This window comes from Ziziphus jujuba, chromosome 6, assembly GCF_031755915.1.
Source record: "Ziziphus jujuba cultivar Dongzao chromosome 6, ASM3175591v1".
In the NCBI taxonomy this organism is placed as follows: domain Eukaryota; kingdom Viridiplantae; phylum Streptophyta; class Magnoliopsida; order Rosales; family Rhamnaceae; genus Ziziphus; species Ziziphus jujuba.
The window spans coordinates 2573365-2594032 of NC_083384.1; the positions used below are offsets into that span (position 1 = coordinate 2573365).

General features: G+C 32.9%; 1 protein-coding gene and 3 pseudogenes across 1 annotated transcript; 2 read left to right on the forward strand and 2 right to left on the reverse strand.

Annotated features, from left to right (window-relative positions):
* Nucleotides 1–690: 690 nt before the first annotated feature.
* LOC112493396 (acetyl-coenzyme A carboxylase carboxyl transferase subunit beta, chloroplastic-like) lies at nucleotides 691–2360 on the reverse strand (annotated as a pseudogene).
* A 7664-nt stretch (nucleotides 2361–10024) lies between these two features.
* On the forward strand, nucleotides 10025–10424 carry LOC125419846 (ATP synthase epsilon chain, chloroplastic-like). The gene is given in 3 exon segments (XM_060818556.1): nucleotides 10025–10085; nucleotides 10088–10114; nucleotides 10117–10424. Coding segments are annotated over 3 exon segments (396 nt in total).
* Nucleotides 10425–15656: 5232 nt separating this feature from the next.
* On the forward strand, nucleotides 15657–16733 carry LOC132804328 (photosystem II protein D1-like; annotated as a pseudogene).
* Nucleotides 16734–17218: 485 nt separating this feature from the next.
* On the reverse strand, nucleotides 17219–18532 carry LOC132804227 (large ribosomal subunit protein uL2cy-like; annotated as a pseudogene).
* Between the last annotated feature and the right edge of the window lie 2136 nt (nucleotides 18533–20668).

The window sequence follows — 20668 nt, forward strand, 5'->3', positions numbered from 1 at the left end:
ATAATAGACTAGAATATACTAAGTACGTATGTAATATAATTAATTTAAATCAAAAGTGCAAATATGTAAATAAAATAAGTAAATAAATGGGCTTATTCATCTTTCTACAAGCAATATATGTATCATAATTCACTTTTTTATTATGTTCATTATTCTTCATTTTTGTTTTTCCCTTCGCGAAAAAATTTGTTATAATACGATTCGACAAAAGAGATTCTTAGTAAAATCAGGAATTCTTGAGGGACATAGAAAGATCCAGGACCCCTTCACCCAATTTCATGGACGAAGGAGACATAATTCGCTCTTTTTATTTTGTTTGATAGAGATTTCCTAACCTGATTAGTAATCAGGGCTATCGATTAAAAAAAAAAATATCCGCATGATTCTTTTTCCAATTTAATCTTATGTTACCAAAGAAAAATCCATTCATGGAATTTTGACTTTGCTTCCTATAAACTGAATAATTACTTGGTTACCACAAAACAAGTAATAAATTTTTTAATGTATAAATTTAATAATTTATTAAATATTAAATTAAGGATAAGGATATATAATTTATTAGATATTAAATTAAGGATAAAATTAAGGATAAGGATATATGGCTCTCCTTAATTTTATTTTTGATTTCACTTTTTGATTCAAAGGAAAGAAAGCATGGAGCTGAAATAACTCACTTAGAATGCCTTTTAAAGGATTACGTGGTACGATTGGATCGAATAAGCCCTTATGGAATAAATATTCAGCCGCTTATTCACCCTCGGGTACTGCCTTATTCAATGTTTGTTCAATTACTCCTTTACCCGCAAATGCTACATAGGCATTTGGTTCAGCAATAATGATATCTCCCAACATACCAAAACTAGTTGTCACCCCACCCATAGTAAGAGATGAAAAGATTGATACATAGAATAACTTATTATTTGATTGATAATAATATAAAGCAGAAGATATTTTAGCCATTTGCATCAAGCTCAAACTTCCTTCTTGCATACGTGCTCTTCCAGAAGCACACACTAGAATAAGAGGTAAAAATTTATTGGTAGCATGTTCAATCAAACGTGTGATTTTCTCACCCACTACAGATCCCATACTACCCCCCATAAACTGAAAATCCATAACCCCGGTTGCTACAGGAATACCATTGAATCATCCTATGCTTGTTTGAACAGCATCAGTTAATCCTGTCGTTCTTTGATTAAAATCAATACGATCTTTATAATGTTCCTCTCACGAATGAAATTTTATGGGATCCCTTGAGACCATGTCTTCATCCAGAGGCTCCCAAGTACCTGGATCAACTGAACTTTCGTCCACAATGTCTTCATCTGCACTAGTCATTTTCAAATGACGTCCACAATGTTCACAAATATTCATTTGAAATTTAAAAATTTTCTTTAATTTAATCCCTAACAATTTTTGCATTGCACCCATAAATATTTGTATTTTTTAGTTATCTTTAAATCACTTTTTCTATCTCTTATTTGTATTTGATTTAGAGAAAATGCTAAATCATTTTTTCTTATTTGATTTAGAGAAAATGCTAAATCATTTTTTCTTTCTCTTATTTTAGCTAGAGCTTTCTTTAATTTGTTTCTTTTAAAATTTTATTTAATTTTAATTTGTTTTCTTTTAGTTGAGTTAGAGCTGTCTCTAAATCCCCTTTTCTTTTTCTTATTTCAGTTAGAGCTCTCTCCAACTCTCTTTTTCTTAGAGTTTTTGCACTATTATCCGTATTGGTTCGTATGCTGGAACTCTCGCTTTTACTACTCTTATCACTTTCCCCATGAATGTAACTATAAATGTAACTTTCATTGGAATTGACACCACTACTTAAAATATAACGATCAATACTGATTTAAGAACGAAGATAACTATCAATGCAACTAGTAATGTGATTATTCCAACTATATTCAGTATCATACATGTAACGATAATAGTGAGGATCGTCAGTCTTAGATACATTAGTCAGATAACTAGAATTCTGATAACTGGAAAAAGAACTTTTTGGTGCACTTAGAAAAGAACGATTGGTGTCAGTCTCAAAATTTTTATTTTCAATATCAAAATATATGGAGTAATGGTCCCTATTTCTATCCCTAAAGAAAAAAGTTTGATTAGATATGAAATTTCAAATGTACCTCTTGACACCAACTAAATGATCAATATTACTGTAACTATGATTGTTACTCTCAATCCCATTAGGGAATTTTTTTTTTCATATGATTTATAATCAGATCTTTATTTACACTGGTATTTTCATTTTCAATAGGACCACCAAAACTATCCATTGATTTACTTAACCAACACTAGTATTCTAACCCCCTACTAAATAACATCGAATCGAACTGACATTTTTCCATAGAGCTTTCTTGCCCCTATTTACATGAAAATACAATAAATGAATAGTCATTTGATAAAAATCATTTGAACATTTCGATAATAATTTAGAATCAGATAACACCTGGTAGAGAGACCCAATCTTGCATAAAATAAATACCACGGCTTCAATCTTTTTCAATAAAATCATCGCCTAGTAAATCAACAAAGCCCAAAGTGATGTCTCTTTCCCATTCAAGTTTACCTACTACAGTACCAATGTGAATATGATCTCCACCAAACAGACATAATGCTTTAGCTATTACACGCAAGTGCATACCATGATTTTTCCATCTATCAATAATTGCATGCATTGCACGGTGGAGGTGAAGAAGTAGACCATTATCTCGGCAATAATGAGCTAAGCTAAATTTGCAGTGAATCCCCCTGTCAAGTAATCGTGCATTATAATAAGAACTCCCAATTATTTGGTAAATTACCCACAATGGAAGTAAACATGTTAGTAACAAAATCTTCTTCAGAAAGGTCTAAGAGGTAAGCTACATAAGCAATATATTGATTTTCTTCTCCAATAACGGGCTCAAGGCCGTAGCATCGACCTTTGTTGATGCGAATTCGTTCGTGCCCGCACAACCGACAACCCGTTGGGGTGCCGACCCGATATGGATGAAGGCTGGGCCGATCAATAGAGCTTAAGCCAAAAGGTTTAAGGACAACCTAGGAGAATTTATATAGGGAGTAGTTAATTCTTAAAAGAGCTTGTCCATACCCGAAGATAAAAAGTCTGTTTTAAGCATCCAAGTGGTGGAGGCCAATACAGACCCGGGAAGCTATTTTCGTGCAAACTTGTACTCTGGGCAGCAAGGAATAGTTCCAACACTTCATGAAATCAATGAATATAATTAAGAGGACATGGAATCCATCCAAGGTAGAATCAAAAGCATCTAAAAAGGACTTGTACGGACAGCATCTCAATTTGGCCAAAAATGTGCTGTTTAGCTGCTGACTTTGACATTTCTTCTTGTTTGACTTATTCCAATCAAAGGGAACGTGTGGCAATCATTATTAATCATATTTGGCATCCTAAATGGCATATTGAAGCTGATTTGGAGCCCAAACAAGATGGAGATTGGTCAAAGATACCTTAGTAGTCAAACTAGTCAACTAGTTTCCTAATTTGATTTTGACTTTTTGTTTTAGGAGATTAGTTTTTTATTTGGTTTCTGTTTATTTATTTTTTGGACAAATCAACTTAGGAAAGTTATTATTTTATTATTTTCATTGTAAATTAATTTATTCCTAATTCAAAATAAAGGAATTAATTAATCAAAATTAGATTAGGAAAGGAGGAGACTTTCGGCCATATTAGGAATCTTCATTGCATGGCCGGTTTTACCTATTGTAATTAGGTTTATTTTGTTTTCTCATAGCCTATAAAAGGGATTATTTTTTAGGAAGAACACACCATTAATAATATTCAGAATTTATTTTGTGAGATTGAATTTCTCTTTGTTCTTTTGAACACCTAAAACACCATTAAAGAGTGAGTGTTCTGGTTTTAACTTATCAATAAGACTTCCATTACCGATTGTGGCATCTTCATTATATACCAAGGTTTCTAATCACAGGTTGGTTAGGGGTCAAGGTGACCATTAGAACTTGAACATAATTAGATCTGGGCTAATATAATATGGGTTTGGGAGCAGGTCGTTCTAGGTTCGTATCATTTGGTATCAGAGCCAAATTTTGTTAAGATTTGATCTATCTTTATTTGGTTTATTTGTTTTTGTGTTAATCTACAATTTTAGCATTAGGTTAAGATTGCTTCTATCATCATACACATTCTGCATATTTTAAAGAAAAAAAATTCATTCCTAGTTGAATTAGGATTTCCTAGTTTTATTGTATTTTTACTTCCTAGTTTGTTCGTTGTTTTTCATCATTGTTCTTGTTAATTTGGTTTTTGTTGATTTTTCTTTGCTGTTTTAGTCTTAAACATTTGCATTCATATATTCAAAAAATAAAAAATAAATAAAACAAAAAACTGCACAATTTGTATTTTGTTTGGGAGGTCACGGGTTTGGTGATTATTTGGTGTTGGATTTGTAATTTTGGTGTTGATTCTTGCTACTGCAGTTGTTTTATGTTATGTGAGTAAAAAAAAAAAAGAAAAAAAAAAGGAAAAAGAAAAGCCGAATAAAAAAAAAAAATTCTCGGTTTGTTGGACTTGATTGTTTGCGGGAAATTATTGGAGCTGCTATTTTATTGATTATTTATTAAATATTTGGAGTTGCTGGAGAATTATTTTCGTTTCTGGATATTTGAATTTTGGGTGCTTAAATTATTTGGATTAAAATTAGTTAAAGGATTTGATATAAAACTTGGATTACAAGAACAACAACCGACACAATTCTTTAATTTTGTTTGAATCGATTCTTGTCCGTGTTTGAAATTCTTTTTCTAACTTTTTATTCTTGAATCTTTAATCTCTTACCATCTAGCCCAGTTCTTATTGATTCCAAAATTTTATTGTTAATTTGCCTTATTTTGCCAAGAAACGTTGAAAACTAGATTTCGTTAATTCATTCGGTATTGCTTACTTTTTGCTACTCTTTTGTTGGTAAATTTAATTAAAACATACTTGTGATCTAATTCCTTTTTGTGGGTGTTTTAGTTAGAACTTTGAGATAATTCATTAAGTGGAAGAAGGCAAGAGTGTATGAGCTTAAAAGAGGGTAAAAGCCGAAACTAGTGTGAAGAGTGTCAAGATGTGAGGGAGTGATTTTTGGTGAGAAGTTATTTTATTTTGCATTATTTATACTAACATGGCAAATTCAAAGTTGAGGAGAGGAGATCCACCACTAAGAATTAATGAAGAAGAATCCACCATGGTGATGCCTGAGCTATGGGAGTGGTGAGCAAATGGACATGAGGGCTGTCTTGGAACAATTTCAGCGGATGAATGCTCAATTTGACCACATAAATCAAAGGATGGAGAGAATAGAAACATCTCATGTGGACCGAATTTGAGGCAAGAGTTCCATGGAGGTCGAGGAGGCCATGGACGACCTATAGAGGAGTTTGAAGAGGAAAATTTTTAAGATGATTTCGAGGAAGGAATGGCTGAAACACTTGATGTCCAAGAGAGGCTAGGCCATGGGAGGCATATGAGAGAGGAGGTAGATGATGATCTTGGCAACATCAAGGTAAACATACCACCTTTCATGGGGAAAAGTGACCCGGACGCTTACTAGGAATGTGAAAAGTGTATGGAGATGATCTTCGATTGCCACAACTATTCAGAGGCTAAGAAGGTGAAATTGGTAGCAATGGAATTTGGTCATTATGCACTTCAATGTTGGACCAATGAGCAAAATGCCCAAAGGAGAGTTGGTGATGATTTGATCACTACATGGAGATAAATGAAAGGAGTCATGAGGAAGTGGTTTGTACCATCACACTATCATAGGTTGCTGCATCAAGGACTTCAATCTTTATCTCAAGGAACTAGCTCCATGGAGTATTGTTACAAGGAGATGGAGATGCTTATGATGAGGTTAAGTATGAATGAAGATAGAGAAGCAACCATGGCAAGGTTTCTTGGTGGTTTGAATCGTGAAATAGCCAATCAACTATAATTGCAACAATATGTGGAATTAAAGGAAGTGTTGCTTATGGCTATTAAATTAGAGCATCAATTCAAGAAGAGGGGTGTAAGCTCATGGTTTGGAGGAGTTACAAACAGTGTAAGATCAATTCCAAGTGGCTGGAGAAACAATCCTACCTATGAAAACAAGCCAAAGTTGAAAGTTGGAGAAGAAAGTTCAAATCGGTCAAAAAGGGAGTCCAAAGCTGAATCTGTCCAAGCACCAAAGAATGAGGTAAAATCTAATACTAAACCTTCAAGATTTAGAGAAATTGTATGTTTTAAGTGCCAAGGATGAGGACACATTGCCAATCAATGCTCGAATAGGAGGATCATGGTGCTGAAAGGTAATGGTCAATTAGAATCCGAAAGTGAGGAAAGTAAAGGAGAGGCCGAATTGGATGATGAAGAACTTGGAGGGGATGAGCATGAGCAATCCGAAACACTCCAACCTTCAAGGGCTGACTTGAGCTTAGTTGCAAGGAGGGTCCTTACTGTATACAAAGATGATGGTCAAATTCAAAGAGAAAACATCTTCCACACCCGATGCAAAATTCAAGGTAACATATGTAGTATGATTATAGATAGTGAAAGTTGTGCAAATGTAATTAGTAGCATGGTAGTTGATAAATTAGGCTTAAAAACTATTGAACATCCCAAACCTTATAGATTACAATGGCTTAATGATAGTGGTGAGATGAAAGTAAATAAACAAGCCAAGATAAAATTTAGCATAGATAAATATGTGGATGTTGTTTTATGTGATGTTGTGCCTATGCATGCCGGACATATTTTATTAGGTAGACCATGGCAATTTGATAAAGATGCTACTTATTATGATCGAGAGAATTGTATTGTTTTTAGATTTAGAGGTAAGAAGGTCAAGCTGGAACCATTAACTGCTAAAGAGGTGTATAGAGATCAATTACAAATACAACAAAGGAGGGAGGCCAAAAAGCTCAAAGAGAAGGCTAGTATGGCACCAACGGTTCCACCATCCATTCAAGAGGCAAAAGTTGAGCTTGCTGTCCAAGGTAATTACTCTAAAACCCAGGTTGAGTGGAAAAAATTTAATAAATCCGAGAGTGAGAAACTTAGAGAAAAAGCCGCGAGTGATGCAAAATTTTGTTTTCTCTTAGCCTATAAAAGGGATTGTTTTTTAGGAAGAACACACCATTAATAATATTCAGAATTTATTTTGTGAGATTGAATTTCTCTTTGTTCTTTTGAACACCTAAAACACCATTAGAGAGTGAGTGTTTTAGTTTTGACTTATCAATAGGACTTCCATCACCTATTGTTGCATCTTCATTATATACCAAGGTTTCTAATCACTGGTTGGTTAGGGGTCAAGGTGACCATTAGAACTTGAACATAATTAGATATGGGCTAATAAAATACGGGGTTTGGGAGCAAGTCATCCTAGGTTCATATCATTTGTAACGATCAAGACTAGTAAGCCTGTCAGTCCATACAGTTGACCATGTAACAGTAGAAGATTCAGTAGTTACCACAACCTTTGCTTCCTCAGGCAGAACTCTAGGTTGAGGAGTTACTCGAAACGCTGCCAAGATATCAGTATCTTTGGTTTTATAGCCAGGAGTGTAATAAGTCAATTTATAATCTTTAAGACCGGCTTTGAATCCAAAACTTGCTTTAGTCTTTGTTTGTGGTGACATAAGTCCCTCCCTACAACTCATGAATTAAGAATTCTCGCAATACCAAGGTCTACTCAACATGAATTAAGAGTTAATGAAACTTTTCATAGGCATCTTTCACAAAATTATCAACTAATTAAAACAGTTCATTATTAGATCATGGTATTTGATTTGCCAAATACATCATTATTGTATACTCTTTCATATGTATGGCGCAACCCACTCTTTTTTTTTCAAAGCTTCTAATCTCTTACCTTTTTTTAAATTGAAATATCTAAGAAATTTGCTTTCGACAATAATATATGTGGTATATATAAATCCTAGATGTAAAAATATGCAGAATTCATTCATGAATAGAAAGAAAGGGTATAGGTATAAAAAAGAAAAATAATATTAATATAATAAATAACAGGCTAGGCATAAATCAATATGCTGAAATAGGAAATAGGACATGAAATAAGGGCCGATGAGATAGAAAAAAGGAATCATAAATAGAATAGAGTTCGGGTTAGAATTCCATAGATGATATGGTTTGTATTGTCTATAATGATAGGCATATGAAAGACTTTCTCAAGATTTTTATTCATCTAATTGATATTTTGAAAATGGATTTTGGTTGTACTTGAAAATTCACTCATTGAAATTGAATAAGTAAATAATTAGATTGCATTCGGTTGGACGGCCCCAAAAAAGTCGAGTGCTAGCACCCATTTTTGATTTCTTATTGAAATATTGAATTAACCAATTAACTTAACTTATTATCAAACATTTATTTTTTATTTCAATAATTTTCGCAAAAAATTTGGACATCTTTCATTAATCAATCCTACTACTTTTGGTCTTGGGGTTCCCATGCTTGAAAAAAAAAAAAAACCTATTTGGACATCTTTCATTAATCAATCCTACTACTTTTGGTCTTGGGGTTCCCATGCTTGAAAAAAAAAAAAACCTAAGGCATATTGCTCAAATCATTAGTCCGGTATTGGATGTAGCTTTTCCATTGGGCAAGATGCCTAATATTTACAACGCTCTAGTAGTTAAGGGCCAAGATACTGTTGGTCAAAAAATTAATGTGACTTGTGAAGTACAGCAATTATTAGGAAATAATCGAGTTAGAGTGGTAGCTATGAGTGCTATAGATGGTCTAACGAGAGGAATGGAAGTGATTGACACAGGAGCTCCTCTAAGTGTTCTAGTCGGTGGAGCGATGCTAAGATGAATTTTCGACGTGCTTGGAGAGCCCATTGATAATTTAGGTCTTGTAGGTACTCTCATAACATCTCCTATTCATAGATCTGTGCCTGCCTTTATATAGTTAGATGCAAAATTATCAATTTTTGAAACAAGAATTAAAGTAGTACATCTTTTAGCCCCCTATCATCATGGACCAAAAATAGGACTATTCGGGGGAGTGGGAGTGGGCAAAACAGTATTCATTATGGAATTGATCAACAATATTGTCAAAGCTCATGGGGGTGTATCTGCATTTAGTGGAGTAGGTGAACATACTAATGAACGCAATGATCTTTACATAGAAATGAAAGAATCTCGAGTAATAAATGAAAAAAATATTTCAAAATCAAAAGTAGCTCTAGTCTATGGTCAGATGAATGAACCACCGGAAGCACGTATGAGAGTTGGTTTAACGACCCTAACTATGGCAGAATATTTTCGAGATGTTAATGAACAAGACGTACTTCTATTTATTGACAATATCTTTCATTTTGTCCAAGTGGGATCTAAAGTATTGGCCTTGTTGGGTAGAATGCCCTCCATTGTGGGATATCAACCCACTCTTAGTACCGAAATGGGCTTTTTAAAGAAAGAATTACTTTTACCAAAGAAGGGTCCATAACTTCTATTCAAGCAGTTTATATACCCATGGACGATTTTATTGATCTCGCTCCGACCATAACATTTGCACATTTAGATGCTACTACCATACTATCAATAGGATTGGCTACCAAAGGTATCTATCCAGCAGTAGGTCCTTTAGGTTCAATGTCAACTATGCTCCAACCTCGAATCGTTGGTGAAGAACATTATGAAACTGTGCAAAGAGTTAAACAAACTTCACAATGTTATAAAGAACTTCAGGACAATATAGCTATCCTTGGGTTGGACAAATTATTCGGAGAAGATCACTTAACCATAGCAAGAGCATGAAAAATTGAGCGTTTCCTATCACAACCCTTTTTCATAGCAGAAGTATTTACCGATTCACTAAGGAAATATGTGGTCTAGCAGACACAGTTAGAGGATTTAAATTGATCGTTTCTGGCAAATTAGATGGTCTCCCTAAACAGGCTTTTTATTTTGAAGGTAACATCGATGAAGCTACTGCGAAGGCTATGAACTTAGAAATGGAGAGCAAATTGAAGAAATGACCTTAAATCTTTGTGTACTGACCTCGAGACGAATTGTTTGGGATTCGGAAGTGAAAGAAATATTTTATCTACTAATAGTGGACAAATCGTGTATTACCAAACCATGCGCCTATTGCCATAGCTGTAGATATTGGTATTTTGAGAATATTCCTTAACAACCAATGGTTAATGATGGCTTTGATGGGTGGTTTTGCTAGAATAGGCAATAATGAGATCACTGTTTTAGCAAATGATGCGAAGAAGGGTAGTGACATTGAACCACAAGAAGCACAACAAACTCTTGAAATAGTGGAAGCTTACTTGAGTAAAGCTAAAAGCAAGAGACAAACAATTGAAGCAAATCTCGCTCTCGGACGAGCTAGGACACAAGTAGAGGCTATCAATGTGATATTGTAACTAGGTGGTGGGTCTGAATAAGCAAAATAAGGTGTATAAACGGAATTTGCTTCTACCGATTGAAATTGAATAAGAATAAAATAAAATCAAGTAGAATCAACTTCTAGTGAAACAAACAAATATTTAATTTGAAATTAAATAGATAAATAGGGTAGGATGAAAAAGATACAAAATCAATAAAAGAGCATGAGTAGAAATACGCATAGATGACTTGGCAATTAATTCCAATTCGAATAAATTAATCCGATATATTTTCCACATTTATGTTTCTACTTTACGAATATGATATTTTTTGGGCATTTCTAATAATATCAAGTGTTATTCCTATTATAGAAAGGGAAAGAAAGAGCAAATCTGTTAATAAATACTAAAAAAAAATAGGCTTTCTACATATGTATCGTCCAAAACAACGATTTTTATTAGCTGTAGTAAAGAAATGCATTTCATGGAAGTGGAAATATGACTAAATTGGAATGCCTAGATACTTTATTCTATGGATAAGGGTCGTAAAGATCAATTCATGAGATTTTGGGCTGATACAATAACAACTGCTTACTTATGTCATGATCTGCGATAAAAGTTAGGAATCCACTTATGTAATAGAGTTGATCCCCTAAGGTATTGAGCAGCGGTGTAGCATCAGATCCTAACAATAGTAAGTCTTTTCCTTGTTATGAAGAAAGTCTTTTTCAAAGATTCTATATAAATTTACATATGAAACTAAGATAGTTGCCTTTTAGAAAATTGTAATGATAGCAAAAATACTTATGCTTTATGAAGGTGGGAGAAAAGATAAAATTGATTAAATCATTAGGCAAAATTAAAGTTTCAAACTCATAACCTCTTTTGGCTAACTCGACAGAAAAAAATGGGATAGTTCCATTAGAAATCTTATTCAATTATATATGGTAGATTAAAAAAATGAGATACTAAAAGAATTTGACTGGTGAGCCATATGAGGTCGGAAACTCTCAAGTGCAGTTTTAAGGGAAGGAATTTACCCATCTATTCCAACTGGGGAGAACAGGCCATTCAACAAGGAGATTTTGGAATTGCAGCGGCTTGGTTTGACTAAGCTGTCGAGTATTGGAAACAGGCTATAGAGCTTACTCTTGGTAATTATATTGAAGTGCAAAATTGGTTGAAGATCACAAGGTGTTTCGAATAAGAACACTATTTTTTTTTTCATTTTTTTTTGTTATAATGAATTTTTTATGAATTGTTTGTTGTCTCTATCAGTCAAATAAAATGGATCATTTCTCTCAGAAGAACCAATCAAAAAATTTCATTATATCCCTTCTCCTTTTAAGATCGTTCTATTTCATCTGTTATTTCGTAGGGATAAACGATATACAGATAAGTCAGAAAAATATATGTCTTTTCTGCTGTTAATAATAACAACTAATAAAAGTAAAAGAGACCTTCGAATGACTAAATAGAAATACTAGTATGTCTCTTAATAATGACTAAAGGCTGTTCACACGGTTTGGAATAGAGTAATAGTAATATATTCTATGTAAGACATAAAGTGTTTTCATTTAGGAATTTCTAATTGAGGTATGAATACATTAGGTTGCACAAAAAAGAATTGTGTCAATTTAAAGCCCCCTAAAAAAAAATTTATAAGATTAAAAAGGTCTGTTAAGTGCCCCCCGGCTATGTCATAATAGATCCAAACACTTGCCCTGGATCGACTTCCAAATCATAATTGCTCTAGTGAATAACTAAAGAAAATAGATAGATGGGAGATAGAAGATAAAAAACTAAGTCTAAACATCTCTCATAGGTTCACTAATTACATAGCTATTGGCGGGTCTCTTTTTATATGTTGTCTGGAAAGAGGAGGACTCAATGATTATTCGTTCATCAGAACTAAAAGTTAAAATTTTGGTAGATAGGGATCCCATAAAAACTTCTTTCGAGGAATGGGCCAGACCAGGTCATTTCTCAAGAACAATAGCTAAAGGACCAAATACTACCACTTGGATCTAGAACCTACACATTGATGCTCATGATTTAGATAGCCATACCAATGATTTGGAGGAGATCTCTCGAAAGGTATTTAGTGCCCATTTCAGCCAACTTTCCATCATTTTTCTTTGGCTGAGTGGTATGTATTTCCATGGTGCTCATTTTTCCAATTATGAAGCATGACCCGGGTAGCAGTTTTGGTGCAAATATGGACAACGACAGCATGAAATGGTTCCAACTCTTTATGGATTCAATACATATGTCTAAGAGGATATGAACAAATAAAAAGGGGGATTAAGCTTTTTTCTTTTACTTATATTGATTGATTGACTAAATCTGAGCTTTTTTCTACTTCTTTGTTTTTGTTTCGTTATTACATTTTTCTTGCATCTTTATACCTTATTTGTCTATATGTCAATTAGTAATGTAGTGCCAATCCAACAAAAGTCCTTATTTTTTTAAAATGAATTTATAACATTTTATTTTTTTCTAGTTCTCCATTGTATTGTTTTCACAAATACTCATATTGTCAATAGTGTATCAAATAAATATAATTCGAATATGGATAAATGGATCTACTTTTCTTCGTGCCATAGATTTGATTTCATTCAAGGAATGCGTTCATTGGATTTTCTGTAATACAAGATTTTTTTTTTTTTGTATGATACAATTTGTTTTGCCATTTCAAATTCAATTACGTCATGCAATTCAACCTCTTTATTTATTTTATTGGTATTCTGATTGTATCTACACATTTTAATTCTTCTATTCAGTTTGCTAACTCAATGGTAGAGTATTCGGCTTTTAAGTGCGGCTAGCATCTTTAACACATTTGTATGAAGTAATGGATTCGTCCATACAACCGGTAGAGTTTGTAAGATCGTGACTGATCCTGCAAGGAATGAATGGAAAAAGTAGCAAGTCATATCAATGGAGAATTCTGAGAATATTAAATTGTTTGAATTCTTGGTGTGGCAGGAAAAAGAAATTGGAAAATCAATTTCAAGTCGGATCGAGTGAATAAATGGATTGAGACCAACTATGGCCCCAATTATAGGGAAACAAAGAGTAATGAGCTTTTGGTCTTCATTTTTGAATGATTATCTGAATGATTACCCTAACTAATTGGATTTTAAAAATATAGTAGTTCTTGATGCGGGAAGGCTTTTCCATGAGGGATTATCCATTTTTTATGAGTCCTACCTATTAGGTATTCTCCATTATGAGGTGGAGATAAATGTGTAGAAGAAGGCAGTATATTGATAAACAGTTTTTATTTATTTATTTATTTTTTCAAAATAAAAAAAGTGATTGGATTGCAAAGATAAAGGATTTCTAACCATCTTGTTATCTTAGACTGAACATAAACCAGTTAGATGAAAAAATAGAGGATAGAGCGCCTGCCGATGGTCTTACCTTTTTCTGAGGTATCTATTTTTTTCTTACTATGATACCTTGTTTTGACTGTATCGTACTATGTATCATTTGATAACCCAATAGACCCCTTATCTCCAGTTCAAATCAAATTTCAAATGGAAGAATTTCAAAGATATTTCAAACTAGATAGATCTCATAACCGTTTAAATTATGTATCAGATGTCTGAATATCCTAACCCATTCATCTGGAAATCTTAATTTAAACCCTTCGCTACTGGGCAAAAGATGCCCCTTCTTTGCATTTATTACAGCTTTTTCTTCACGAGTATTATAATTGGAATAGTTTTATTACTCCAAAAAAAAAAAAACTATTTCTTTTTTTTTTTTGAAAAGTAATTCAAGATTTTTCTTGTTTCTATATAATTCTGCTGTTTATGAATATGAATCCATCTTAATTTTTCTCTGTAATTGATCTTCTCATTTACAATTAACATTTTTTGGGGTATTTTTTTAGCGAATTTATTTCTATGGAAAAATAAAACATCCTCCACGAGAAGTCTTTTCTAATGATTTTCCGGTGGTCCTATGGTTCTTCATGGAGCCTTTCAGGCATTATGTTAGATATCAAGGAAAATCAATTTTGGTTTCAAAAGATACACCTCTTGTAATGAATAAATGGAAATATTTTCTTGTCCTTTTATGGCCATGTCATTTTTACATGTGGGCCCAATCAGGAATGAGCTATATAAACCAATTAGCTAACCATTCTTTCGACTTTTTACGCTATCATCTTTCAGTGGTACGGAGTCAAATGCTGGAAAATTCATTTATAATGCATAATGCTATAAAGAAGCTTGATAAATTAGTTCTAATTAGCCCAATGATCCGATCATTGGCTAAAATGAAAATTTGTAACACACTAAGACATCCTTTTAGTAAGTGGACCTAGGCCGATTAGTCAGATTTTGAGATTATCGACCGATTTCCCCATATATGTAGAGATCTTTCTCATTATTTCAGTGGATCCTAAAAAAGGTTTGTATCGAATAAAATATATACTTTGACTTTTTTGTCTTAAAACTTTGGCTCGTAAACACAAAAGTACTGTATGAAGACTAGGTTTGGAATTATTGGAAGAGTCCTTTATGCAGCAAGAAGGGGTTCTTTCTTTGATTTTTCCAATAATTTATTCGACTTTTTGAAGGTTATATAAAGGGTGAATTTGGTATTTGGATATTGTTTGCATCAATGATTTGGTCAATCATGAATGATTAGCTATTCAACCATGGAAATGGAAATTATCCATAAATGCTGAAAAGATAACAAAAAATTTATTTAGTCATCTATTATGAAATTTTCATGTAGTAAGAGTAAGGGTTAATCAACTGAATATTCAACTTTCTTAGAGGCTTGTCTAGGGAAGGAGCTGGATTTTAGATGTATACATAAGGAATGCCATGTGCAATGAAAAATGCAAGAATGGTTTGGGAAGCGATTTTTACCTTTTCTTTATTTTCTAACTATATGAAGTAAATTATCTACTCCATCCGACTAGTTGCCGGTTCAAGTGCTAAGCAACCCATTCTAATTATTCTATTGAAATCACATGTATCTAAATTAAATCCGAATTTTAATCCAAATTTTGTAACTTATTTTACTTTTATTTTATTTTTATTCAATTTATTTATTTATTTTATTAAAAAAAATGGATGAATCTAGATAGATAAAAACCTTGATATATCTATGGATGTTGAATATTGGTTGACATGGGTATATAAGTCATGTCATACTGTTCAATAACAAGCCCTCGATTATCTATTTACAGAAAATTCATGTGCTTGGGAGTTCCTGATGATTAATAATTAAATAAACCAAGATTTTACCATGACTGCAATTTTAGAGGGACACGAAAGCAAAAGCCTATGAGGTCACTTATGTAACTGGATAACCAGCACTGAAAACTGTCTTTACATTGGATGGTTTGGTGTTTTGATGATCCCTACTTTATTGACCGCAACTTCTATATTTATTATTGCTTTCATTGTTCCCCCTCTAGTAGATATTGATGGTATTCCTGAACCGGTTTCTGGATCTCTACTTTATGGAAACAATATTATTTTTGGTGCCATTATTCCTACTTCTACAGTGATGGGTTTTCACTTTTACCCGATATGGGAAGCGGCTTCCATTGATGAATGGTGGTCCTTCTAAGCTAATTGTTCTACACTTTTAACTTGGTGTAGCTTGTTATATGGGTCATGAGTGGGAACTAAGTTTCCATCTGGGTATGCACCCTTAGATTGCTGTTGCATATTCAGCTCCTACTATAACTGCTACTGCTGTTTTCTTGATCTATCCAATTGGTCAATGAAGCTTTTCTAATGGTATGCCTCTAGAAATCTTTAGTACTTTCAACTTTATGATTGCATTCCAAGCTGAACACAACATCCTTATGCACCCATTTCACATGTTTGGCGTAGCTAGTGTGTTCGGCAGCTCCCTATTCAATGCTATGCATGGTTCTTTGGTAACTTCTAGTTTGATCAAGGAAACCACATAAAATGAATATGCTAATGAAGGTTACAGATTCGATCAAGAGGAAGAAACCAACAGTATCATAGCTGCTCATGGTTATTTTGGACGATTAATCTTCCAATATGCTAGTTTTCAACAACTCTCATTCTTTACACTTCTTCCTAGCTACTTGGCCTGTAGCAGGTATTTGGTTCACTATTTTAGGTATTAGCACTATGGCTTTAACTTAAATGGTTTCAATTTCAACTAATCTATAGTTGATAGTCAAGGTTGTGTAATTAATACATGGGCTGATATTATCAACCGTGCTAACTTGGGTATGGAAGTTATGCATGAACGTAACACTCATAACTTCCCTCTAGATCTAGCTGCGGTCGAAGCTCCGTCTATAAATGGATAAGACTTTGGTATTAGTGTATATTGAATTATTGAACATAAAGGAGCAATAATCAATTTCTTGTTCTAGCAAGAAGTTTGGTATTGCTCCTTTAGGAGTTTTTGAAGTTTGGTATTGCTCCTTTAGGAGGTTTTTTTTTACTTAAATTTTTTTGTTTACTTTATCTTTACTTTAACATACCCATACTGTTTTTATGTAGAAATTTTTATTTTCAATATCCTTTTTGCAATTTTTTATTTTACATTTAAATTTAAAGGTTTCAATTCCATTTTTTCTTCTTTTAGTTTGAAGAACAAAAAAAAAATGATAAATGGTGTAAATTGACCTATTTGTTTATAATTTGTAAGTTTGTAATTTGTAACAGGGGCAAATGTAGCCAAGTTGATCAAGGTAGTGGATTGTGAATCCACCGTGCGTCGGTTCAATTCCCATCATTTGCCCATATATATATTTAAATTAAAAGCAAAAAATATATTAAAAATATTAAAATAATTAACTATATATGCTATATATATTAACTAAATATACTATAGGTATTAACTATTTTATGGTTCACCCCAACATTCCCCACTTGTTTGACTGTTACTGAGCAGTTTTTGGATATCAAACAGACCTCCCCATAAAGTAATTTTAATGTAGTTGATTTCCCCTCTTTTGCAATCCGTTTCGCTATAGCACCTTCTGCTCTAGCTAATTGTCCACCCTTTCCAAGTGTGATATCTATGTTATGTATGGCTGTAGCTAAGGGCATATCGGTTGAAGTAGATTCTTCTTTTTGATCAATCAAAACTCCTTCCTAAATTGTACAAACTTCTTCCAAAGCATACGGCTTTCTGGATGTGGATGATGATATCTATACAAATGGATCTTATATATATATCGTATAATTCTTATATATATCATATAATGAAGTACCACATGAGTGGATATATAGGAATCAAAATCTGTTGAATCACTCATGTTATGATCTTCTACATCCTAGGTCTTCCTGTTTCTTCATCGGGCTTATGTTCTTCATGTAGCATTCAGACCGAATGACTCTATGAAATTACATTGATACTTCCACATATTACGGGTAACGTAGGAGACATATCTATTTTTACCCCTGGGAATCCTTAGAATTATCACTCCTTAGCTTTCAATTTGCCTCTGACCATCAATTGAAATGTGAATAACCCATCCTCATCTCTTTGAAACAAAGGGCGCTTTTGGTTCCGTCGGTGCTCGAAACAATTTTGTCTTCTCCATATTACTATATCTCTAAAGTCAATAATTTTATATGAGGAACTACTGAACTCAATCACCTGATGCCGTTACTCTTTAGTTTTTTTATGGAGGTCTATCTTATAGAGGTATTCAAGTTGGATCAATGATCGATTTCTAGGTTTCATCATAAACCTAAATGGTTACTTCCAATTACGTAATTCGATAGTTCAAACCGCACTCAAAGGTAGGGCATTTCCCATTTTTATAGGAACTTCTGTACCAGAAACAATGGTATCTCCAATTATATCCCCTCTAGGATGTAAAATATATTTTTTCTCACCATCCCCATAGTGTATGAGACAAATGTATGCATTTCGATTAGGATCATATTCTAGAGTTACGATTCTATCATATATTCTTTTTCATTCTGTGCAAGATTGATTTTACAGTATAGACGGTTATGACCTCCCCCTCTATGCACTGCGGTAATGATTCCTCTAGCATTACGACCTTTACCACAACGATGCTGCCCATAGATCAAATTATTTCGTGGATTGAATTTCACCTGACTGTCTACGGTTCCTTTGCGTGTGTTCAGGGTAAAAGTTTTGTATAAATGTATCGTGATGCTATTAAGTATTTTGATTGAAGTTCTTTTCTTTCTAACAGGTGGAATACAATAACCCTGTTGAGGCATAATGATCATACGTCTGTAATGCATTGTATGTCCCATAATAGGTCCCATTATTCTACCCTTTCCTGGGAGTAGATAACTATTCATAGCTACTACCTTGACACCAAAAAATAGTTTGACCCAATGCTTTATTTTTGTCCTAGTTGATCCTGATTCGACATTAGAAGTATATTGATTTTTCAACAATGACCAAATACTTTTGTCTGTAAATACTACTTATTTGATTCCATCCATAAATCTATTTTCTTCCCTATTAGTTCTAGTCTCAATAAGAATGCTAGTTCTTACTGTTCATATGTTATGATATGAATATACCACACCAATTCATTACGTAGGGATGATGAGATTCCATTGATACAAAGCCAATTCCAATAGACTTATTTTATTGGAGGGTCCCATTGACGTGCATCTAGTAGGAATTGAACCTATGAATTTGCCAATTATGAGTTGGGTGCTTTAACCATTCAACCATGGATGCTTAGCGAGGATCCTCATACATGGTGAATAACCAAATTCAAATTCAAATGAAATATTTAGGATAAATAAATGAAATTTAGGAGGACTCAATGAAAAGACATCAATTTAAATATTGGATTTTCGAATTAAAAGAGATATTGAGAGAGATCAAGAATTTTCACTATTTCTTATATTCATGGACCCAATTCAATTCAGTGGGATCTTTGATTCACATTTTTTTCCATAAAAAATGTTTTATAAAACTCTTGGACTCCTAAATTTGGAGTCACTAAAAAAAAAAAGGAATTAGCGACTATGCTGTCAGTGACGAAAAAGTAATGGTCACTGAATGAATAAAACAACGACCGATATTTAGTCGCAGAAACGATAGTAAGAGAAACGTGTAGAATTTTGGTTGACCTGTTATGGTGACCAGAAATTTGGTCACAAATATAAATTTTCGCTGACCAAAAACTATTTGGTAGTTAAAAAGGCAGGGTGGGAAGCTTTCCCACCTTTTTTTTTTGGTAGGAACATGAAGTTTCAACGACCAACCACTGTTGGTCACTAAAAGTATTTATAAAGGACCAATATATTAATCACTAATAATATAAGTTAATTTTTTTTTTTTAAAGGAAAAATAGCAAATAATGTTAGCATAAGGCATTCCACGACCAAATTATTTTGGGTGGTTAAATGTTATATTTGTGATGAAAATATTGGTCACTAAATAGAATTTAAAATAATAAAATATAAAAAAAAAAGTTTATAATAGGTTTAGTTTAATGCCGTCAGCGACCAACTATGTTTGGTGAGTAAATGCAAGTGCGGGAAACCATCCACATGCTTTTCCATTTTGGCGGGAAGTGAGAACCTTGACTAAATGTAATAAAAAGAAACATGAAATTGGTAATTTAATGGTTTGAGCTACCATGTCAGTGGCTATTAAATAGATACAAATGGTGTTAATAATAATATTAATAAAATAATCCACAATGAAGCTGCATTTTGTAAAGAAATATTTACTTAAAAAAAAAAACAGATTTTATAATTATTTTAGATTTGATTACATATATAGTCCCTAACCTATATGAAGCTGCATTTTGCTCCCTTCTAGTTTGTACTTACTTGACAATTTTTCCAATATTTTTGGATGAAATTCATTATGCACTAGTGATAGTAGGCAATAGAGTTTAGGGTAAAATGATAAGAAAAAAAAATTAAAATCAAAGTGTGAATCATGGTATACTCAACCACCTTGTTTAAATAGATGTTTCTTAATAATTGTATACTTGATTAAATTTGTGTGAAGTAGTTATATTAACCACTATCCACACATATAATTTTAGTTAACAATTGATACTTTATACATAACTAATAACATTATTATATGATTATTTTATATTGAAGCATTTATCATACAAAATATCAAAATTGACATTTCTAAAAAGAATAAAAAATTAAATGTTTACAACCAAATTGCAAATATATCCTTTTTAGGTGAAAAGCTAAAACCAGTGGATGGTTTGATAACGCTCCGTATAGACCCATAGATCAATTTATTTATTTTTTGTATTTTTGGTTACAATCCCGATATAACCATTTTTG